Raw genomic sequence first — 23,805 nt, forward strand, 5'->3', positions numbered from 1 at the left:
GGATCCCCGCCCCTTCCCCGTGGCGGGAAGTCCCCCGCCCGGCTCGCTGGGGTGCAGAGGGGGAGTGGGAGGAGGCCTGGGGTGTCTGGGCGGGGTACTGGCGGGGCACCCGCACCCCTCGCAACGCACACACACACTGCAAAATCCTTTGAATCTTTTATTATTCGAGTTGGAGAAGTTTCTGATCCGTCCCTCCACCCACCGCGAGCCTCCCAGCCCAGCATATGAAGGGGACCCAGGGGTCCTAACACCAACCTACAGCCTTAGAACCCCAGCAGGTGGCGAAGGAGGGAGAAGGGCCGGAAGGCAGGGGGAAGGGAATGGGCAAAGGCTGGCATGCGGCAGGGGCATCATTTGGGCTGGCCAGGGGACAGTGGCCACAGTTAGAGTAGGAGACAGTCACAATTTGGGCAGGGGTCTCCATGTGGCCAGTTTGGATAGCATAGGGGAACTGTTGTATAGGCCAGGCAAAGGCCATGGTACCGGCTGGGGAGAGTTGGGGGTAAGGATCAGAGATCCCCATTAGGCCAGGTAAGAGGACAGTATGCTCGGATTAGGATATGGTGGCCAAAGGTCAAGGTTGTTTGGGGGAACTGTGTCTAAGGCCAAAGTGCCTGATCTCTGTGACTTGCTGATGAATGAATGCACGAGGGGCCAGAGACAGGTGCCCAGCTGGACACCTGTTGAGTGGGCAGCAGAGCTGGGCATCCACCCTGTTGCCTCCAACTGCTGAGTCCCTGGGCTAGCAGAGGCTGCTGATTTCACTCTTACTACAACCCCACTTGCAGCAGTTGCTGGAGAGGCCAGCCAGGATGTCACGGACACCTCGCAGAGCCCCCTGGGTTCCCTGCCAGCTGGGTGGACCCCCATAGAAGGACTGGGAGGACTTGGTCTGGGCCAGCCACTCGCTTGAGGCCACTGCTTCATCCAGCTCACTGTCTGCGTCAGGGTCTGTGTCTGGCAAGGTGTCCCCTGCAAGATACGAAAAGAGTCAGTGCATGGGGCTCAGCTTCTGTCACACCCAGAATCCTGGCCCCTGGCTGGCCCAGCTACTTCTGTTCTTGTGACATGGCCTCATAGTTAAAGGTTTTGATTCCACTCAGGCCTGGGTTTCAGCTTTGATGGGCACATTATTTGATCTCACTAAGCTTGACTTTCCTCTCCTGTCATTTCCTTCCCACTACTCTTTATTTATTGACAGCCTGATAATTAAGAACATGTGTTTGGGAGCCAAAACTGCTAAGTACCAATTCAGCCTGAGTTATAATCCTGAGCAAGTGAATTTACAACTCAGTTTCCTTGTGTACGAAGTGGGGATAATAACTCCTACCGTCTAGGGTTTTATATGGAGTAGATGAATTAATTAATACCCATTAAAAATAACTTAGAACAGTGTCTGGCACATGATTAGCATTCAAAATAGCACTGAGCATTTATTGAGCACTTAACTGTGTGCCAGACACTGTTTTAAGGGTTTTAGTGGGTTAATTCTTTTTATTCTTTTCAATAACAAGCCCATGAGGTGGGTGTAGCTATTATCACCCCCATTTTCCAGAGAACACTGAGGCACAATTCAGTGGAGTAACTTGCCCAAGAACACATAGCTACTCAGTTGCAGAGCTGCTATTTGAACCCAGGCAGTATGTCTTCTAAAACCACCTTTGTATTATCACCGTCACGAACATCTATTTTTTTGCCAGGTCCCTGCCCCCGAGCTTGAGCCCGGACTGGGCCCCCCTGCACTGTTTTGACTATGTTCTAATTTGTTTTGACTCAATTTTGCCATTTCACAATCCTGGGAGATCAGGGACTGTGCTTCCCATTTGCAGATAGAATCTCAGCGAGGGGAAGCAACTTGCAAGGAGGGTCACCCACTTGATGGCAAAATCTGGCCTTATCTACACCACACCCATCACACTACCTCCTGGAAGGGCTGGAATGGCACCTGCCCGGAACAGTGCAAGCAGAGCCTTTGCTTAATGCAGGGCTGGCACACAGCAGATGCTCCGGAAATAGGAGCCTCTTCTCTGCCTTTGAACCTGTGGGGATGGCTTGCCACCCCTCATCCCTGCCCTGCAGTTCTGCTAACCGGCTCCCCCAGTGTCTGCACAGCTTCTAGGGCTAGGCAGACCCCCCCAGCTGCATGTGGTAAGGCTGGGACTCTCCTCTCCCAGCCCCTATCTCATCTCCATCCCTGGCTCCTTGGACCTGTTCTGGTCCCATCCACCACCCCCAGCAAACACACACTACCTCCCAAGCCTTACCCATAGCATCTTGGGCCAGAATGTCTGACCGTCTCCATCGGGAGCCCCCGCAGGTGAAGATGACTGCTCGAATGAATTCCCGGCCACAAAGCTTCACTCCATAGGGGGCTGCCCGGGCCTCAGCCCTCAGCCACAGCTCCCCAGCGAGCACCCACACAGCCAGCAGCAGCAGCAGGAGCTTGGCCATGCTGGACAGGGACGTGGAGGTTGCAAGAGTGGGCACAGCGAGGCTGCTTCCCCGGGGGCTGGTACTTCTGCTCCCTCCTGGTCCCCCATTTATACATCTGGGCTCCTCTGCCTGTCACAGATGAGCCAGGTGACCTCCTTTATCTCCTCCAGCAGAGGGGAGACGGGTATGTCCCCCTCCACCCCGACCTTTCCTGTTTCCCGGACCAAGCGATAACCTTTTGCCAGGGACGGGCTGACGTGGTCCAGCTCACTGCCATTCTCAACAGACAGGCGAGAAGGCCTCCATCCAGCAGGGACCAGGAACCCAGGCCCCTACCAGACTGGGAGAGAGGGCACTGCCAGAGCTCCCCATCCTCAAAGGGCTGGGGTCCTGGATATCCTCTGTAATGATGACTGTTGGCCAGGGCTGCTGAAAATCAACTCTAAAAAGACACTTCAGAGACTCAGAGAAATTTGAACATTTGCTTGGTGTAAGATGATACTGAAGAATGATCACATATATTGCTAGATGTGAGAGGGGCATTATGATTATGCAGAATATTCTTATTTTTCAGAGATGCATGCTTTAGCATGTAGAGGTGAGAAATGATGTCAATAAGGTCGACATGAGATAGTGAAAAAGTCCTGGAGACGGATGGTGGGGATGGTTGCACGCAATGTGAATGTGCTTCAGGCCACTGCACTGGACACATAAAAATGGCCTAAGTGTCTATTCCATGGAAATTAAAAAAAAATTTTTAATGCTGCCTTTACTGTAAAAGCAGGTGTGTAAGGTGAGAATAAGGACCTATATTCATGTTTGTTTGGATAGGGTGCACAGAAATTTTGGAAAGATAGGAAATTAAGAGCAATGGGTTACCTTTGGGGGTGAACTGAGACTGGGAGGAAAGTACCACAGCATAAACCTTACACTTTGTTTTTTGATGCAACTGAATTAACTGTTCATAAGTAAAATTAGTTCAGACATTTGGAAAGAGTGGCTTTAATTGAGATTGGTAAGATTTGGGTGCATTTTTGTGCTAACAAAAAATAAGATAACGAAAATAATGATGATATTGGTAAAGATAACATTTCCTAATTCTAATGTATTCATTTCCTGTGGCTGCTGTGACTAATCGCCACAAATTGGGTGGCTGACAGACATGGAAATTTACTCTCTGAGAGCTCTGGAGTCCAGGCGTCTGACGTCAGGATGTGAGTAGAGCCAGGCCCCCTCCTGAGGCTCTAAGGGAAGGTCCTCCGCTGGTTCTTCCAAATGCTGGTGGCTCCAGGCATGACCTGGCTTGTTACGCTACATCCCTCCGAGAGGCTATATCTCTTCTCTGTGTTTTCAACACTTGTCACTGGATTTAGGGCCCACCCATATAATCCAGGATGATCCCCTCTCAAAGTCCTTAATTACGTCTGCAAAGATCCTTTCTCCAAATAAGATCACGGTTCTCAGGTCTCAGGGATCAGAGCCAGGATGTATCTTTCTGCAGGTCGCCTTTCAGCCCAGTACTCACTGGGTGCTATGCAGGGTGCTAAGCACTTTATATAATTTCACATAAGTCCCCAACAGAGCCCCATGAAGGAGATACACTCACTATCTGCATCTTCCTGATGAACTCAGAGAGGTGCAGCACCTAGCTCGACGTTACACAGGCACTGGGATTCAAACGCAGCTGTGTTGGGACATTCTGATTCCGTGTGAGAGACAAAAAAGGCTTCTGATTCTGGGCCAAAGTCAGAGAGTTGGGTGGAAAATATTTCCTGGCGTGTTTGTTCTGCACCAGCCCCTGAGCCAGGCACAGGGGACATGGAGAAAAGGACAGAAGGGTGCATCCCTGGGGAGCCACTGGAAGAAAAGGCAGAGGAGAGGAACCTATTATTCAGCAGCCCTTTTCCAAACCGCACAGTCAGATATGACTCCTGCCTTCTGTTGTGTTGCCCTTGGCCCGGGCCACCACAGGGGGCAACTGAGGCCAGGAGTTGGTCATGAAGAAAAGGACAAAGGAATAAAGTTCAAATCCAAAGGGAATGTGTCAAGTAGAAATAACATTTAAGCAGCACTTACTGCGTGCCACTGACTGTTTTAAGAATTTGACGCACTCACTGAATCCTTCCCGTTTTACAGGGGAGGAAACCAAGACACAGAGAGGTTAAGTACCCTGCCTAAGGTCACACAGCAAGAAAGAGGCAGAGATGAGAACCCAGCTCTGCCCACCACCAGAGCCCCTATTGTTGTAAATTTAAATTGTTGTGTCAGTGAGCTCTTCAGTGGCATTTAGTATGTTCCCCATGCTGTACAACCACCACTCTGTCTAGTTGCAAACATTCTCAGGCTAAAAGGACACCCAGTAGCAGTTACCCAGCCCCCATTCCTCCTTCCTCCCACCCTGGCAACCACTAGCCTGCTGGCTCTATGGATTTGCTTATTTTGGACCTTCTGTGCAAGTGGAATCATACAACATATGACCTGTGTCTAGCTTCTTTCACTGAGCAGGATGTTTTCAAGGTTGGTCCACATTGTAACACACATATCAGAACATCATTTCTTTTTATGGCTGAGTAATATTCCATCATTTATCCGTTCATCATCTGGCAGATATTTGGATTGGCTTGCTTTTTAGCTGTTGTGAATAGTGCTGCTACGCAAGTGGGTGAACATGTAACATTAAAATGGTTAGTTTTACTTTGTATGAATCTTACCTCCATATTTTTTAGAGCAATGAGAGAGCCTAGAAGCAATGACCTACCTGGCCCTCTCAGAAGCAATGAGTATACCCAGCACCCAGATCTTGGTTTCTCAATGTCATTCTCCAATAGAGGAAGTCCAGGATCCTCGGTGAAATGGCCAATCCTCGGACTAGGGCAGAGAAAACCCAAAATAAGCCTGGAATATATTGTGGTGCCAGAAAAATAAGGAAGTGCTAAAAAATAATAACCATAAGGAGTCACATTAAAAGAACAGTGCTTCACAGAAAATGCTTAATGCAGGGGCCAACTGACCCAGTGGCCAAAGCTGGAACAATGTGGCAACAAAATAAATAACAATAGTATTGGGTTATAACCCAAATAATAAAATAACTATTCATGAATCCATACTGGTATAAAGAAACGAATAAATGAATAAACAGAAGTGGAACAACTCTTCCTTATGGAAGAATCCCAAATAATAAATAATAGTAAAGAGAGAAAGAATAAAGTAAATGGAAATTTACTCTGTAACAAACCCCATAGTAATAATTTCTATACACAGGATCCACCAGTGAATGTTAAAATTAGTGGGTGAACTTAAAAGGGAAACAGGATCTTTGTATAGACTCAAGAGGGTCTCTTCCAAAGTACTGATCATTTATCAGTTGGTGTAGTTTTGATGTCTGTCCACAAATTCTCCCATGCCCCTCCTCCCTAAAGGCAGAGCTTAACTCCCCTGGTCTTGGGGGAAGCTAAGAATGTTCTGTGTTTCTGGACCCGACTGGTAGTTAGAAATGTGTTCAGACACCAGTCAGAATGGCTAGTAACAAAAATCTCAATCATAAGATAAGCTGGTCACAGGGATGGAAGTGCAGCATGGAGAATATAGTCAATGGCTCAGTAACATCTTCCTATGTTGACAGATAGTAACTACACTAGTTGGGGGAAGGATTTAATAATGGGTGTAACTGTTGAATCACTGTGTTGTGTACTCGAAGCCTATGTAATATTGTATATCGACAATATTTCAATGAAAAAATACACTTAAAAAAAAAAAGAATGGCTAGTATCAAACCAGACAAGAAGTAGTAAGTGTTGGCAAGGATGTGGAGAAAAGGGAACTTCCATACAGTGTTGGTGGGATTGCAGATTGGTGCAGCCACTATGGCGGTTTCCAAAAAACTAAAAATAGAAATACCATATGACCCAGCAATTCCCCTTCTGGAAATTTACCCGAAGAAAACAAAATCACTAACCTGAAGAGATATATGTACTCTTAGGTTTATCTCAACATTGTGTACAATATCCACCATATGGAAACAACCTAAGTGCCCATCGATAGATGAATGGATAAAGATGTGGTACAAATACACAACGGAATATTACTCAGCTACGAAAAAGAATGAAATCTTGCCATTTGCTACAACATGGGTGAACCCAAAGGATGTTATGCTAAGTGATATATATATATATATAGTCAGACAGAGAAAGATAAATACTGTATGATTTCATCTACATGTGGAATCTAAAAAACAAAACAAATGAACAAACAAAACAGAAATAGATTTATAAACACAGAGAACAGACTGATGGTTGCCATAGGGGAGGGGAGCTTAAGAGATGGATGAAAGCAGTGAAGGGAGAAAAAATTAGAATGTCTCACATCTTGATCTAGGCGATGGTTACCTGAGTGTATAGACATGCCAAAATTTATCAAGCTGTGTACTAAGAGTTGTGCATGTTATTGTATGTACCTCAGGACAAAGACAAAATTCAAAAAAAGAAGTCTGTTCAGTTTGTGAAAACTCTTGCAGGTGTCCATTGAGGATCCGTGCATCTTCCAGACATGTATCAGACTTTGAAAAGAAGTCCAATTTGTCAGAAGGCGCAAGGAAAGGAGGCCGACTGCATTATCTGTCTCAGAGACACACACATTGGTGTATTAAAACGGTAATAAAAAGGAAGGAAGTGTTGATGACTAAAATCAGGATAGTGGCTACCTCTTTGCAGAGTAAAGCATTGTAACCAGAGAGGATACGCAGTGGGGGACATCTGTGGCCCTGGCGCTGTCCTATTTCCTGCTCTGGGTGATGATGACATGGGTGTCCTGTTCATTATGATTCTTGGAATTACACAAATTGCTCGTGTACGTTTCTCACATTCCAGCGGTGTCCTGGAGCCCACTTACACTGACTGGTGAGGATTTGGTGACATTCGATGTCACACAGGTAGCTGGAAATTGGCCAGAAACTGGTAACTGCTACAAATCAGTTAAACATTTCCCAGCACTGCTCTTCTATGTACATTAATTAAATAGCTCTAAATTATTTTTTTAAATTTCAGTAAGATACATATAACATAAAATTTGCCATTTTCCAATATGGTAGCCACTAGCTACATGTGTTCAGTAAAAATGAGAAACTGAATTGTCCGTTGTATTTTATTTTAGTTTTAAGAGCCACATGGAAAATTACAGGCCAATATCCCTGATGAACACAGGTGCAAAAACCAACAAAATATCAGCAAACCAAATTCAACAATACATAAAAGGTTCACACACCATGATCAAATGGCATTTATTCCAGGGATGAAGGAATAGTTCAATTAACAGATACACCACATTAACAAAATGAAGGATAAAACCATATGATCATCTCCACAAATGCAGTAAAAGCATTTGACAAAATTCAACATCCTTTCATGATAAAAGCTCTCAATGACCTGGGTGTAGAGGGAACACATCTCAATATGATAAAGTCTGTATACAAGCCCACAGCTAACATCATGTACAACAGTGAAACATTAAAAGCTTTTCCTCTAAGATCAGGACCAAAACAAGGGTATCCATTCTCCCTCCTTTTATTTAATGTAGTACTAGAAGTCTAGTCAAGGCAATTTGACAAGGAGAAGAAATACAAGGCACCCCCCACCAAAAATAATAGGCACATGGAACTAGCCACTAACCATATTGAACAGTGCGGACTTAGAATCTTTCAGAACCAAACACATCTCACCATATTCACCATCTCTATTTCTCACCTCCTGACTGGCTCTCAGCCTTCTGCCATCTGTTATCTGCCCTCCCAGTGCCTGTGAACACAGGTCTCTCCCAGCCCCGCCTCTCCCCAAATTCTATCACACCTTCACTGGGCCATGCAAAGCCCTTCCTGGCGTAGTTTCTGCCCTCTTCATCCCAGATCCCAGTTTCTTGCCTTTCCCGAACCAGCGCCAGCATCTCTAAGGCATCAGCTCTGTGTTCCCCAACCCATAGACAATCTTGAACAATAGGATGTATGATTTTGTTTAAATATTTACTTTGTATGTTTATGTGAGCATGTTGTAATTTGCACAGTGACACTGCATACTAGATCTACGTCTGCTTCCTTGTATCTCAGTGATACCCCGTAGGATGTTTTTGAGAGTCAAAGCACTTGGTAACTTAGTCCCTTCATCCTCTTCCCAGCAGAACGTTGTCTGACCACTGACGACGGTGGTGGTGGTAGAGGGGAACAGGTTGACATGTTGATATAGCTATGCATGTGCCCCAGGCATTTTTGCTAAAAGCCCAAGTATTTGGGGGATCCTTTCACTGCGATGATTCAGCAATAGTTTTCAAAGATTATCTTCACTCATCAAAACTCTGCTGGCAATGTATTTCCTAAAACCTGTTGAGTGCTGCCCTGACGCTAAGTTCCACTTTATCCATGGATATCTCTGCACGGTGTTTATATAGCAAAACTTATTTTTTTTCCTTTACCCTATTGCATACATAGTTTGAAGTCTGTTAGAAGAAACAGCCTGCGAATCACACACTATACCTCACGTATAATTAACAGAAACGCACCAGCTTTTATGATGATTTGCAAGCATAACAGAAGGCTATCTTGTTTGCATTGCAGTGCATCAAGTGTCAAGATTCTCACTTCACTACTCACTGGTACAGGAGTGGACAGTAGATAGTTTTAAATGTCTTTCTTTTTTTCTCCCTTTTAGCAAAATGCCGTTGAGGCCTCTTGCTCTTGCCACTTGGGTCAGGAGCAAGGTTGCCTTATTTGAACAGGCTGTAGTGTTCGGGCTTCTGCCCCTCAGCACTGCATTTTTGTCTTTTAATTTGCACATTTAATTAATTATTTTTTATTAAGGTATAATTGATATACAGTCTTATGAAGGTTTCACATGAGCAACATTGTGATTACTACAATCCCCCCTATTATCAAGTCCCCACCACATACCCCATTATAGTCACTGTCCATCAGGGTAGTAAGATGCTAGAGAGTCACTATTTGTCTTCTCTGTGCTGTACTGTCTTCCCCATGCCCCCGCATATTATGTGTGCTAATTGTAATGCCCCTTAATTCCCTTCTCCCTCCCTTCTCACCCACTCTCCCTAACTCCTTTCCCTTTGGTAACTGCTAGTCCATTCTTGGGTTCTGTGAGTCTGCTGCTGTTTTGTTCCTTCAGTTTTTACTTTGTTATTATACTCCACAGATGAGTGAAATCATTTAGTACTTGTCTTTCTCCACCTGGCTTATTTCTCTGAGCATAATACCCTCTAGCTCCATCCATGTTGTTGCAAATGGTAGGATTTGTTTTCTCCTTATGGCTGAATAATATTCCATTGTGTATATGTATCACATCTTCTTTCTCCATTCATCTACTGATGGACACTTAGGTTGCTTCCATATCTTGACTATTATAAATAGTGCTGTGATAAACATAGGGATGCATATGTCTTCTTGAATCTGAAATCTTGTTTTCTTTGGGTAAATTCCTAGGAGTGGAATTCCTGAGTCAAATGGTACTTCTATTTTTAGTTTTTTGAGGAACCTCCGAACTGCTTTCCACAATGGTTGAACTAATTTACATTCCCACCAGCAGTGTAGGAGGGTTCCCCTTTCTCGGCATCCTCGCCAGCATTTGTTGCTCAGCACTGCATTTTTAAGAGCGGTTTCATTGCTTTCACTGTTGGCTCAGTATTCTGTATCATTGTCTTATTTCATGTTTCCCATTCGCTAGGGATGCACACCTACATTGCCTCAAACTTCCCACTTCAGTGAGCATCCATATCTCATGCAAAATGTTCAATTAATGTAAAAACTTGGACAGAACCACCCATAGATCTCTCCATTTAACAGGGACCCAATAAGTGGCTTGAACAAGAGAGAATGTTTAAGTGTCTCTGCTGGCAGACAGCCTAGGAACCCCGCATCCTTCTGTCAGTTGTTCTACCATCCTCTAGTGTCTCCAAGGACATCTGGCCATAACTGGAGACATCTTTGGCTGTCACCCCTGGGGGCGGGTGTGCTGCTGGCATCTAGAGGGTGATGGTCAGGAATGCTGCTCAATACCCACAATGCACTAGACAGCCCCCTTCTCCCTCAACCCAAAGAATGATTTGGACCCATATGTCAACAGTGTCACCTGCCCTAGAACAGTTCCCCTTCCTTTTTTGCATGACTGACCAGCACAGCAGTCCTGTAGTACATCCCATCCTCTGGATTTGTCTGCTGCTTCCAGATGTTGTTATTTAACTTGCTTCCCTACCTTGTCCATTTCCTGCAAATTGGATGTTGGTGGAAAGACTTGATCAGAGTCAGGCTTAACATTTTGGCAAGACGTGTCCTAGGGGAAGTTGGGAACTTCCTTTTGCATGACAGTAGGAGGCCCACAGGCCTGCAGGTCCCTTTACCGTGATGTTGAGCTTCTTTGTAGCTAATGCTGGTGAGTCTGGCCTCTGTGGAGAAGTCTGCTCCCCTAACACTCAGCAAGACCTCTGGTGCCCTGTGTTTACATTATTTATTTCCCATCATCCTCTCACCTGATGCTTTTTAATGCCAAGTGAGAATCACTACCTAAATCAATTTTTTAATTGGCTTTTGCAAAATGGTGATTTTTTTCTCCCCTAATTCTCTTATTCCTTCTCCATTTCTTAGCTGGCATTCTTCTTGGGCTGTTTGATGGCTACCACAGCAAATACTGGGAAGGCCAATCCATGCCTAATTCCTTACTTTTAATTAGCAATGTTTCAGAAAGGAGGTGACTGAGAGCTACTTCCAATGATATATAATAAATGTGTGTGTTTTTAGCTTTCAAATTGAGGTATGACATACATAAAGTGCACGGATCTTAAATGGAGAGCTCAGGGATTTCTTACACCTTCCTACTCATGCAACTACCAGCTCCATACTGCCTTGTAGGCCCCCGACCCTTACCCCACCACCACCATGGCTGGCCCTGGGACACTGATCCATCTCACTAAAGCAGCTGCAGTGGCTAAGTCACTTGCTTTGCCAGCTGGGATTTATCCTGGGCACCTCCTGCCTAGAAGTCTTATTAATTCTTTGGGGGAACTTCTCAGGGCTTCAGCTCAGCCAGCATTTCTAGGAAGACTAGGAGAGCTGCATCTCCTTTTCCATCAAGTGTCACACCCAGGGGCAGCACACTGGACAAAGTGCCAGAAAAAGAGACAGGCTGTTTGGGCTCTGCTACCTCCGGCTGTGTGATCCCGGGGGTTGCTACTTCCACCTCTGAGCTTCTGCTTGCTTACCTGGCCATGATGGGACTATTCTGCTTTGCTGAGCTCTTGAGATTTCTGCAGAATCACCTGGCTACCTTGAGCTCTCTGACCTCAACCCCTGGTGCTTTCCTCTTTGCTCATTCTATTCCAGACAAATGTTTGTTCCTGGCCCCAGGCCTTTGCCCCAGCAGTGCCCTCCACATCGGTTTTGTGGAGCTTGCTTCTCCCCAACTCAGGTTCAGTCCAAATGAACCTCCTCAGGGAATGCAGGCTATAGCATCCTCCCCTCCTACCCTATATACCCTTTAATGTTGCTCTTACAGCCCTTAAGAACTGAGCGTATGTATTAATTTAACTTATAATTGTGTCTCCCTTAGTAAAATGCAATGTCCAGGGACTTGTCTGCCTCCTTCACTAAGTGTAACGAAAGTGTCCAGTGAACTAGGAAACGGAAGCTCAGAGACAGGGAACCACTTTCTAATTGTCACACAGCAGAACTGGCATCAGAATCATGAGCTCTGAGCCTGTTTTCTTTCTCCTCCTTCCTCTGCCTCTGGTGGGACTCAGGCACAAAGTTAGATGGGGAGGGGGTGCCAAAAAACTCAGCTGTCAAGATAATATTTTAAAAACTAAAAATTAATGCAAAAAAAATGCGATGATTAAAAAAAATAGTAAAAGACAAGATCGGACCCTGCACTTACATGACTCACTTCACCCCGATCCCAGTCTTAGCGGACCCTGTGGGATTAATATAGAAATCAAGTATAGAAATTCAAATGTATAATCACATATGACTTATTTTTCCTGTAATTCCTGATACGTGATCAAGAACGGAACAAACAAGACCAAAACAGTTTCTGTGACACAACTGCCCTTGCTATTGTTTTAATACCATGTAAGACGTCGCGCCCCAGGAGACTGGAGACTGATGAGAATTAAGTTTAGTTAGTTAATGATTGTGTATTAAGCCCCCCACACAGAATTCTATTGTTGTTAACATTTATTTGCTCAATGAATGCAAAGGGTGCCCTCTTAGCACCACTCTTGCGCTGTTACGCCTCGAGTCCCCTGACTGGTCCTTTCAGGTCTTCGGTATCTCATCGCGTCTCCTCCATTATCTGCGGGTCAGAGGCAGGGGGGTACCGACAGGTCTTTAACATTCTGGTATTTTGTTCATCATGGATTTTTTTCCCCCATTAATTTTGATCTTCTAAAAATACTGCCTTAGAGTATTATTTATCTAGATGATTCAGTTTTTGCACCCAAGGCGCTCACCCTAGTCCCGGAGCCGCTTCTCCCCAGAGGAAACCGAGGACCGGAGGACCGGTATGGGGTGGGGGAGGCGGAGCAGAGACCTGCTGAGCGGCCCGAGCTCCCCCGGGAGGGGCCTGGCGCTGACCTTTGCTTATCGCCCGCTGTAGAAGCCTCTAATTAAGTCCCCCGCCTGCGGAAGACCTTTCCCGGGGCGGCCCGCACTGCCTGCGGGGCCGCGATAGCCGCGGTCGCCCGAGCAGCGGTGACCTTTCCCGGCTGGCGGGGCTTAGGTAAGCCCACAGTTGGGCCTGGCGGAGCCGGAGGGAAGGTGGCTCGGGCTTGGGACCTAGGATCGAACCCCGCCCTGGAGCCCTGTCCCAGCCTCTGAGGGCACCGCGGGGGCGGGGCAGAGAGCCAGGTGACATCATCGAACTCCGAGGCCCGCCTCCGCCACTAACGTCACAGGCGAGCAGCTGCATCACCGCATTCCTCCCGTGATGTCAGCACGCGAGGCCAGGAACCGGCTCACTGGGGAAGGGAGACGTTTGAAGGGAAAGCTCTTTCCTTTCTCGCCCTTTATCTTTGGTAAGTCGCTCAAAGTGCGAAAGGACGAACTACTAGTCCCAGCTGGCCTTGTGTGCTGCGAATGCGCACGGCCTCCAACGAGAGAACGCGGCAAACCTTTGGCAGAGACAGACGTCCTTCTGGCCGAACCAGAAGGCAGGTTTTTCAGCCGCAACCCAATCCCGACCTCATAGGCCCCACCCCCTTATTCTTAGCCCGCGGCTTCCGTGCGGGAGTGACAGGCCCCGCTGCCTTTGAGAGTTCAGTGTCCTTGATGTACTTACCTACCGATGAATCAGAGAGCTGGGAAGTCGAGAGGGTGTTGAAAAGCGTTCCTTGGGGCCAATAGCTTAGCGGCAGGGCCCGGGGCCGCCAATCACCCGGGACCCCGCCCCGGCCCGTGACGTAAGTAGGGTGGGTAGCAACAGTTGCCCCGGTGAGGGAAACGGAGGCGCCATAGCCACGGTAGTCGTGGCGACCAAGCAACGCGAGTCAACAACAACAACCGCCCTGCCGACCCCCATCCCCACACCCCCGGCCCGGCCCGGGGACCCCGGCACGTTCTGTCCCCCTCCCAGCATCGCTTCCGAGACCTCTGGAAAGCCCTTTCGCGGACAGAAGTGGGGAGAAGCCGAGGTAACCAGGGCGGCCCCGGGGTGGCGGGCCGGGCCGGAGAGGGCGGCGTGGCCCGGGCGGCGGGTGTCGCTGTAATCAGAGTCCAGGGGTAAGGGGCGGGCGGTCAAAATGGCGGCGGCGACTGCCGGGGCCGTGGGGGAGGGGGCCTGGGCCCGTCTGGGGCGACACCGCCCGCCCCTGGGCCCGGGCCCGGCCCCCACGAGGGGCGGGCGCTAGCAGGCCGGCGGCTAGTGTAGGTCGGCCGGCAGGGCCGGTGGGGGGGCGGCTTTTATATGCGGGAGGTGCGGTGGGGCGGGCCTGGGGAGGCAGGGCCAATGGGAGCGAGGGAGGAACGAGACGAGGTCGTGGGGGTGTGGGCGGGGACTCGTGGTGTGTGGGCGGGGCTGGAGGGTGCCCTAGGGAGAAGGGTGCGGCGGCTGCGGTCTCCGCCTTTCCGCTCCCCCAAGCGTTGGGAGGCCACCTGTGCCATGTTCCTTTGGAACACTCAAGTTGTCCTCAGTATTCAGTGCCTGCCTCATGTGAAGCCTCAGTTTTCCATTCTGTTAAGTGGGGAGAATCTTTGCATCTCCTCTTTTCTGCATATCAGGGACTTCTGATTCCTTACAGGAATTTCTTGGGGTTCATCTTTAAACTTTTACCCCATCTACTACTTCTGAGTATGGTTTGCTAGATTAACTGTTAGCCAGGCTTGAGTTCAACACTACTCTTGCCTCCTAAATCTGCCTTCTTTCTTGAGAGGAGGCAGAGGAAGAAGCTGTGGGCGAGTCTGGCTTTAACCTGGAGGATTTGGTTTGCAGAAAACCAACACCCGTTTCAGGGAGGAGTGATCTTGAGTGACTGAATTAGAGGAACAGAAACTTGATTGCTTCTCTGGAGGCTTTTCTCTTAGACTTGGTGTTGTTCCTGGGCGGGGGGCTTTTTCCTAGTGAAGGGACAATCCTAACTGTTCAGCCCTTTAAGGTCTCCCTTTCCAGGAATGGGGAGCAAATGGTGCTTGAGGAAGTTTTTTAGATTTCTTAAGCTAATTCTCATGGCCAGACACATGTTTCTGTGTCAGGCAAGTCAGTGTCAACTGGGTCACATGTCACTGAGGAGGTACCAGCCTCCAGAGCCACGTGGGCGGGAGCCAGACACCGAGGTCAGAGGCAAGGGGACGTGTTCAACGTTTGTTAGAGGAGAATCCCAGACACTGCTCTACTGGGCAACAAAGATCTGCCAGCTCGGGGAAGAATTTTTTTTTTTTAATAGCCATCTGGGCCAAGTCCATTTTGTCTATTCTCTGCCTTGCTGTGGAGTTTGGCATCAGCAGAGTCGAGTGACGTGTGCAAACTTCAGCCGTTTTCTTTTAAAGTCAATCAATAGACTTCAAGGAAAAGCTTCAGGCTCTCCCAAAGCTTTACCCCAAGAATTTGACTTAGAACTTGGTCGGGTGTGGGGGGTGTCTCTCTTCTTCAGGGCCTTTTTCTAGGCCAGGCCCTCCTTGAGAGGTGGCAGGACCCCTTGAAAGTTAAAGGCAGAGATCAATTTTCAGTAAAACTATAAATACCAAGTTGCCAGAAAGACCATCACCCCTGTTAGAAAGGCAAACTTTGAGAAGAAAGTGATGTTACCAGTTATCTAGGCTTGTTGACTGCCTCTCGCCCCACCCGTAATTTTTACATTTGAAGTGCACAAGCCCCAAGAGGTGATGTGACCCCGGTAGGGAACACCAGCTTTGTCCTTGAAACAATCAACTGCTTCTAGCTGTGTGGTCTTGGTGAGTTACTTAATGTCTCAGGACTTCAGTTTCATCTAGGCTGAAGCATTGATCAGTGGTAATGATTTTAATCTGAGATCGCTGTGCTGTGGATCCCATAAAAGAAAAGAATACACGTTGAGCATCAAACACAGTAATTGCTCAAGCTATGTTAGCTGCTACTGTTATGATTGTCACTTCCTGCTCAGCCCTGGGAATTACAAGGCTTGCATTTATTTTTATCATTTTACATCGGGTGAAAGCTTAGTAGCTTTAAAGGTTGACTTGCTGGGTTGTGTGGACTGATGACAGGGATCCCAGGAAGCTTGATACCAGAATTACAGTTTCTAGTGGGGAAGTGTTACTCCCCTTGCTCGTGAATAGCCTTTCTTTCTCCCACTTTAGGAGAATAGTCAGAAAGAAAAATCTTCCCTGGGCCTGGGCCCAGACTCAGCCCCAAGCCTTCCAGGAGGCAGGAGGCAGATGTGTGAGCCAGGGGTGTGGGTGTCGTGGGAAAGGCATCTCTGGAGCTGAGGTCCTTGCCCTCCCCTCCCCACACATGTTCCAGCATTTTTGGGCAGGGGCGGGGGATGCACCAGGCAGACCGCCCCCTAGAGATGCAGCCTGCAGATAAAACTGCATGGTGTGGACCCATTCTGGATCAGGAGGCATCGCCCACCCCTGTGGCATAAGCAGGAGGCAGGAGGCAGTAACTTTTCAGAAGGTCTCACCAGTTGGTAGTTTGACACGGGCCTTTGGCACTCAGTAGCAGTTTATTCCTGGCACATGGACACTCATTTGACAGTAAAAGTTAGGTGCCCACAGTGATCCCCAGTTCTTGGAGCCGGGGATGAAGTGATGGGTAAGGCGGGCCAGGTTCTGCCCTTAGAGAGGTTACCTTTCTGGTCATAAGAATAAGAAAATAAACAAGGAAATAGCCAGGAAAAAAAAAACAAAAACGAATATGTGCTCTAGATGGCTTGGGGCAGGGGTGGGGTGGGAAGGTGGGGCACACTTGAGACCCAAGAAGGTAACATGAGCTGAGACCTGAGTGGTAAGTAGTAGATAGCATGGGCAATGGGGGTGGATGGGGGCAGGTGGGAGAGGATGTGCCCGTCAGGCGGAAGAGCTGGTGTAAAGGTCCTGAGGCAGGAAGAAGCCTGGAGAATTCGAGGAACTAGAGCTAGTATGACTAGAACATCCAGGTTGAGAAAGGCAGGGACTAGAGGGACCAGATCCTGCAGGACCCTGTAGGTCATAGAAAGGGCTCAGGATCTTATTTATTCTCTGCGATGGCTTTATGACCTTCTGAATAGAGTGACAAGATGGGATTTGTGTTTACAAAGGATCTTGGAGATTACAGGGGCAAGGGTGAAGCCAGGAGTCAGTGCTGAGGCTGTTACAGGGTCCCAGGCAAGAGATGATGGCATGGCAGCTTGGACTGGCATGGTGTTGGTAAAGTTGGAGAGAAATGCCCAGCCTTCTATTTTGGAGGAATTATTGACAAGCCTTCAAAACTAACTGGACATAGGGATGAGGGAAATCCACAGCATTATATTTAATTTCCCCATTCTACTGAAAGTTCATTATTGAAGTAATTAAGCAGATGAATAAATTGAGTTTTCTTTCTGTTTTCTTGGGAGGGCCTCATCCAAGATGTAAACTATTTGGTTATAGGGTCTGGCATCCAAAACAGAGGTTGTCAAGCTACAGCTGCCACCTATTTTTATATGGCCTGTAAGCTAAAAATGACTTTTACATTTTTTAATGAATGGGGAAAAACAAAAGAAGGATATTTTGTGTCATGCATAATATATCATGACGTGTGGAAATTATATGAGATTCAAATCTTAACATCTAGAAAGAAAGTATTATTGGCACACAGCCACATTCATCTGTTGACTGGCCCTTAAGTGAAGTTTGCCAGCCCCTGATCAAAGTAGTTGATAAGCGTTCTCCAAAAACAGCTGTTGGCTTTGAAGATGGGTGCAGCCATTGGTGCTTTTCTTGGAAGTTTCATTGCCAAGGAACAGATTTGCTGAGTGATTCTCTTGTTTCATGTGCTTTGTAAAGAAAGGAGTCTCATGCTCAAAGATGGGGAATGCCTCATGTGGTATAGATCTTTGTGACGTCGTCCTCTCTAGGGAATACCTACATAACTCTGCTTAACTTAGTCCTCCACAAATGGAAAAAAAGGGATCCCTGATCAAATAATTGCGGGAAACTTGGCATCCTGTATCACCCTTCCTGGAGATTAACAATGGCAGTGCTGAGTAGGCCTCCAGTGGAGAAGTTGGTTTAACAGTTTCATTCATCTTCCCCTCTCCTTTTCAAGCTCAGCCTCTCAGCCCTTCTTGTTGCTCTTATTGCCCCTCTTGTTGCACATCAAGGAGAAAAAACACTAGGAACTGTGGAACTTCTAAAGCCCTTTCTTTATGGGAGGGATCACAGGGGCCAGCTCTCCTAAGGGCATCTCAGAGTAGCCCCAGGGCCACCTGCCTCAGAATTATCTGCTGGGGGAGGGTTAGCTCAAAGAGCAGACCCCAGGGCCATCTCAGACTCTGGGCAGTGGGACTAGGGAGCCTGCACTGAACTAGCTCCCCAGGTGATGCTGATGGACAACAGGGGCAGGTTCCCCCTAGCACTTTCTTCAAGAGCTGGAGGACTGTGTGTGTCTCCTACCTTCTCTATCTCCCTGCACCCTCTACACAAATACCTGTTAAGAGACTAGTAATAGTAACAGCTTTCTGCTAATAATTCTCAGCACTTAGTGGGTCCTGGGCTGATCTTTACAAGTCCTGTGAATTGGGTGTTCTCATCATCTTCAGGTGACAGATGGGGGTAACTGAGGCCCAGAGGAAGGTCAGTAACATGATCATGAATTAAGAGACCAGTCAGGCCAGTGTTCATGTTGAGATGAGTCTGATACCAGGGAGGAAAGTGCTGATCAGCTGCAGGGACTCAAGCATCCATGCTGGGCCAGAGTTTGGACCTGAGGGTTCGAGGATCCGTCAGGAGGTGGCCCCTCTGATGCCAGCAGGAAGGAGTTTGGGGAGCACAGAGGCTGGGGGATGTCACCTCTGCATGTGTGGCAGGCAGCAGCCTCTTCCCTTCCCAAGTGGTCAGCTCCCTGCCACCCGAGTCCCCGCCAGCTGGGAAAGCCCGAGACGGCTCCTCACAACCTAGACCAGGGCCCACCCTGTCTGCCTCTGCCCCTCACCATGATAAGCTGGCCGGCAGGTGGCCCCAGGCTCTTACAGCTCTGTACCAACCAGCACAGCCTGTGGCCCCTCCCCAATCACCCCAAGCCCAGTGAGCATACCCAAGGGCAGACAGAAGCCCCTGTTCCTTTGTACTCAGCAGCCCAAAGAAAGGAGTCAGGGCTTGGAGGCTTTGTGATTTATTAAAGGGCCCTGGGCAATGACAGGAGCAAGAGCTGTTTCCTAAGTATCCTGCACCAGGCACCCAGTCACACGACCACAGTGAATTCCTCAGCAACCCTGAACTGTAAGGCCTGCAGGTCCTCCCATTTCATAGATGGGACAGTGGAGGCTCTCCCGCCACATCACACAGCTAGGAGGAGGCCAAGTTCAAGTTGTGCATCAGCTGCATCCAGGGCTTGTTTCACACCCGCCTTGCCCCTGTTCACTTGGACACCTCTTGAGTTTGGCATCAAACAGCAGAGCCCAGATCCTGAGAGGGAGATCCAGGGAGGCACACATAACCTGGGAACCACTGCGCTGCCCAGCATCCCTCGGGCTGCTCAGGCAGGCGCCCCGCTCCCCCGTTCTGCTGCTCTAATGAGGGCTAATCTCTGTAGGTGGGGCTCGGGCCTCCCCATCTGAAAATCAGCCACTCCTGATTGCGAACAATAAATGAGCCCTGTGCCTGGTTCCCTGATCAGGGGTGGGGTCTAAGAGCACATATGTGGGGTCAGAGAGACCTGGGTTCAAATCCTTCTCTCCAGTTGCTGCATGCCCTTCCAAGTTCACCCCTGGGCCTCACTTTGCTCATCTGTAAAATGGGTGGGGTAGCCCCTCAGTTGTAGGGCTGCTGTGGGGAGGTAATCACAGCAAAGTGCTCCTCCTGGGGATTCTGGTCAATGCGCAGCTGTGGTTTTTCTCCTTGAAAATCCCACTTAGTTCCCTGCCTGCTGCTTAATGCAGAAGAGCCTGTGGCTTAGCCACCCTCCAGGCCTATAGTGCCCTCAAGGGTCACCACAGGCAGGGCCGTTAAACTCAAATACCTCCAGGGGCCAACCTGGGGCCACCAAGAGGTGAGGGCTGGAGCTTCTTTTAGCAGTTCAAGCTTTTGTTCCCAGGCCCATCCCCTGCTGAGGCGGGACTTAGCAAGAAGGAGGTGGGGCTTATCAAGGGGACCCTGTGCCTAGCCTCGCACCTGGGAGAGAGACCATGAACCTTTAGTAACCAGAAAAGCTGCCTCTGTCTGGTAAGGCTGGTTCCATTCGGAGGTCGACAGGGCTGCTGGGCCTGCCTGTGGCCAGGGCCTGTTCCCAGCCCAGTGCCCCTGGCCCCAGATGGACACTCTCCCTGGGATGAGCTCACATCTGATGTGACCTGTGATGGCCCCTGGGCAAGGGCCTAAAAGGCCCTGTGGCCACCGGCAGCTCAGGGGCTTTTTGGACTCCAACAGCCTCCCTGTGTCTGGCACCCCGATGGGAATACTAGGCAAGAACCCAAGTCCAGATGGCAGGCGTGTAGGGAACTGGCATGGGCTGACTGGAAGACAGCCTTCCCCACCACTTTCCTTTCCAGCAATTAGCCCACTAGTCAAGTGCTCAGAACCAGGTTCAAACTCAGCCCTGCCACTTCCCTACTGTGTGGCCTGGGGCAAGCTCCTTAACCTCTCTGAGCCTCAGCTCCTCATCTGGCAGACTAACAAACCCAGAAGTGGTTGTTGCGAAGTTTAAAATTAAGTAATGTAAAGAAGGTGCTCAGCATAGTGCCCAGTCCGCAGGAGTCCCCAAGAGAACTGTACCATTTGACCCTGGCACAGGGGTCCCCGAGGCATGAGGGACTGGGAAGGTAGAAGGCAAAAGTCCTGGGTAAGGGTGAATGGAAGAGGCTCCAGGCAGCCTCAGGCAGTACCCAGTTATCCTGCTGTGGTGGGCTGGTTATATCTGGCCACCAGCTTCAGGATTTAATTAAGTTAGTGATGAGCCCAAACATGTCTCTAGGGAGTCAGGAGCTGTCCCTGGTTTCCTCTGCCTGTAGATTAATTCTTGTTTTTCCTTTTTTTTTCCTCTTACCCCCTCCCTATCTTCTTCCCAAGGAAGCAAAAAAAAAAGCCTTATTTATTATCATTTTTCCCACTGTTGGCATGGCAACACAGGCGTACGTTACTGAGCTACAGGCAGCCCCGCAGCCATCCCAACCACCACAGGCCCAGCCCCAGCCGCCACCGCCACCACCAGCAGCGCCCCAGCCCCCCCAGCCGCCTGCCACCCCCCAGCCCCAGTATGTCACGGAGCTGCAGAACCCCCAGCCCCAGGCACAGCCACCAGGCAGCCAGAAGCAGTACGTGACAGACCTCCCAGCCGCCCCCACACCCTCGCAGCCAGCCGGCGGACCCACTCCATCCCCGGGATCCCAGCAGTACATCGTGGTCACCGTGTCTGGTAAGTGGGCATGTGCTCAAAGCCAGGGTGCTCTGAGAGGAGTTTTGGGGAGTCCTGCATCCTGGACGTGGGGGCACAGTGATGCCCCACATCACTGTCGTTTACTGGGCATGTCACCAGCACAGCAGCTTTCAAACTCATTGGGGTTCTCAGGCAGGTCTGGGGGGCATCTCTGGGGAAAGGAATCAGGCCAAGCAGTGAGGCCTCTGTCCCCCCAAACTTCTTCCCATCAAGGCAGCTCTTAGATCTGTTTCTGTTTGTCTCCTCAAGTGACTTGTCACTTGAAGAAAATGATTGGGTAGTGGGATCAAAGTTTGCACATGCCTGCTGGGGCTTGGCTGGTGCCCTCTGGGCCTGGCCTTGCTGCTCTCCAGCCCCTTGGCCAGTCTGCCTCAGTTTCCTCCTCCATCCCGGCACCGTAAGGGCTTCTTGTGCTCGGGGGATGTATATGAGGTACTCACAGAGGCGCTTTAGGGAGGTGGATTGGGAGGCTCAGAAGCATCACCTTCAGTTTTTCCCAGGACCCAGGAGCCGAGCAGGCTGTCACCCGGGCAAGTTCACAAACATGTGGCCGACAGCCACTCTTTCTCACTGTGTCTGTGCTTGCGGCCGTGGGGAAAATGATCAGAAAGCTCGGGTCATGGTGTCCATGATTCCTGTGTAGACCATCTTCCCCACACGCCAGTTCCTCCCAGGACGGGGACAGGCTGAGCAGAGCGTGGGCAGGCAGTCACTCCCACAGCTCAGAGCGGGACTGAGCATCATTAGCAGTTTCAAGTATAGAGCCAGGAGGGTGGGGTGACACCCCTCACTGAATCTGGCCAGGGTCCTTCCAGAGTGGGAAAGGAAATGGCAGGGATCATAAAGGCACCCCAGGAGGCTGTGGATAGAGTAGGTCAAGACTGGGTTTAGAGGATCAAATATGTGACAATTGACGTGGTCCTATGGGAGCAGGACAGATGGCAGTCTGGGCCCTGGGCGTTGAGGTCCCCAGGAAGGGCCGGGCCGGGGACATGCAGAGGCTCACAGCAGTGACTCTTTACCACGCGGACTGGTATGGAAGGATGTGACATGAAAGCCCCACTGAGCGTATCGCATTAAGGCCAGGCCTTGGATGTGGCCAGGGTCCCCAGGCCACAGATCTCCAGGGGGTTCTCAGCACTGCCCAGTGACCTGCCTATGTTTCCTAGCCAGCAGAGCCCCCACCCTCCAAGGCACCACCACATGGCAAGGAGGACCCATCCCCCCGCAGCCAGCCTCCCAGCTTGGTCTGCACCCACCGGCTCTGCCTTCTTGCTCAGAGGGTGAGCAGCCCCCACCTGCCCCCAGCCGCCCCCTCCTGATTTGCTCTTGCCATCTTGGTCCTCATGGCTGAGACCCCCTCTCACAGATGTTTTGGGTAACTCTCCCTTCATGGTGGCCTTGTCTAGTATCTCTTACTGACAACGTGCCTACATTGAGGTCTGCACCCTGGGCCACTGCCCTGAACCCCAGCTACCTGTGACCCATCCACTCTGGGATGAATAGGCCACTCAAGCTTACGTGGGCAAATAGCACTCTGGATTTCCCCCTCATCAAATCTGTTCTCCTCTGAGACTTCCTTGTTCTTATAAATACCACCCCAGGCCCAAGTCAGCCTAGATTCCTATGCTACCCATCCTCCTGAACCAGGCCTCCTGAACCCTCTGAAGTCCAGCCAGAACCTGCCACTTCTCCTGCCTCCACATCCCCTGCCCTGGTCCAGCCTTCACCTTCACAGTCCACAACACCCAGAGGGAGCCTGGTGACAACTGACATTCAGGTCCTGTCATATCCCCAGCGTAACCAGATGATTCTGAGTCAGGTGGCCCTGGGGGCACTCTGAGAAACCCTGGCCTGGATTTTCTTGGAGAGCTGGCTTCCTGTGGCCTCCTTAACAAGGAGAGGGCTTTAAAAGCTCTACATTCCCTGTGCCCCTGCTGAAAAGTGCCCAATCTCCCGACTCTGGCCCGTGAAGCCTGCCGGCCACCCAGCCCCACCTGTTCCCACCTGCCCCTTCCCACACCTGCTCCAACCCCACTGACCTTCCTGTGGCTCCAGAAACCCGCCAGGCTCTATCCGGCCTCTGGACCTCTGTACTCTGCTTAGAGCGCCCTGTCCCGACCTCCTGGTGGTTTGTCCTGGTGTTCTTTGGGTCTCTGCTCAGATGCCACCTCCCTGATGCCCACACCTCCCCACACCCCACCACTCCCTATCTCCTTACTTTGCTTTATTTTTCTTAACATTCATCGCCACTTAAAGTGGTGAAGGTGATGATGATGCCCGTCCCCATTGTCCTGGAGTCTTAAGC

General features: G+C 49.6%; 2 protein-coding genes and 1 long non-coding RNA gene across 10 annotated transcripts in view; 1 reads left to right on the forward strand and 2 right to left on the reverse strand.

Annotated features, from left to right (window-relative positions):
* Positions 1-158: 158 nt before the first annotated feature.
* Positions 159-2,520, reverse strand: RLN3 (relaxin 3). The gene is made up of 2 exons (XM_017670743.3): positions 2,265-2,520; positions 159-972 (listed from the first exon to the last, which is right to left on the reverse strand). The coding sequence occupies exons 1-2, from the start codon at positions 2,449-2,451 to the stop codon at positions 743-745; spliced, it is 417 nt and encodes a 138-aa protein (XP_017526232.1). The 5' UTR covers positions 2,452-2,520; the 3' UTR covers positions 159-742.
* A 10,111-nt stretch (positions 2,521-12,631) lies between these two features.
* Positions 12,632-13,900, reverse strand: LOC108403523 (uncharacterized). 3 transcript variants are annotated; one of them, XR_005061487.2, is made up of 3 exons: positions 13,756-13,900; positions 12,925-13,607; positions 12,632-12,767 (listed from the first exon to the last, which is right to left on the reverse strand). It is a non-coding gene; the product is annotated as an uncharacterized lncRNA (long non-coding RNA). The 3 variants fall into 3 exon arrangements; XR_005061486.2 differs by having other exon boundaries at positions 12,925-13,431; positions 13,752-13,900; XR_001854711.3 differs by having other exon boundaries at positions 13,752-13,900.
* The window catches only part of RFX1 (regulatory factor X1), a 29,546-nt gene continuing 19,095 nt past the window's right edge, over positions 13,355-23,805 (forward strand). For 3 of the 6 annotated variants that reach the window (XM_037018920.2, XM_073219996.1, XM_073219997.1), the window contains exons 1-2: positions 13,933-14,103; positions 21,131-21,476. In XM_037018920.2, the coding sequence (XP_036874815.1) occupies positions 21,179-21,476 (298 nt within the window). In that variant the 5' untranslated portion in view covers positions 13,933-14,103; positions 21,131-21,178. Of the gene's footprint in view, positions 13,489-13,932; positions 14,104-21,130; positions 21,477-23,805 lie in introns of those variants that run through there. The other 3 variants (XM_073219994.1, XM_073219998.1, XM_073219995.1) reach the window with 3 other exon arrangements.

The sequence above is a fragment of the Manis javanica genome, chromosome 13, assembly GCF_040802235.1.
Source record: "Manis javanica isolate MJ-LG chromosome 13, MJ_LKY, whole genome shotgun sequence".
NCBI lineage: Eukaryota > Metazoa > Chordata > Mammalia > Pholidota > Manidae > Manis > Manis javanica.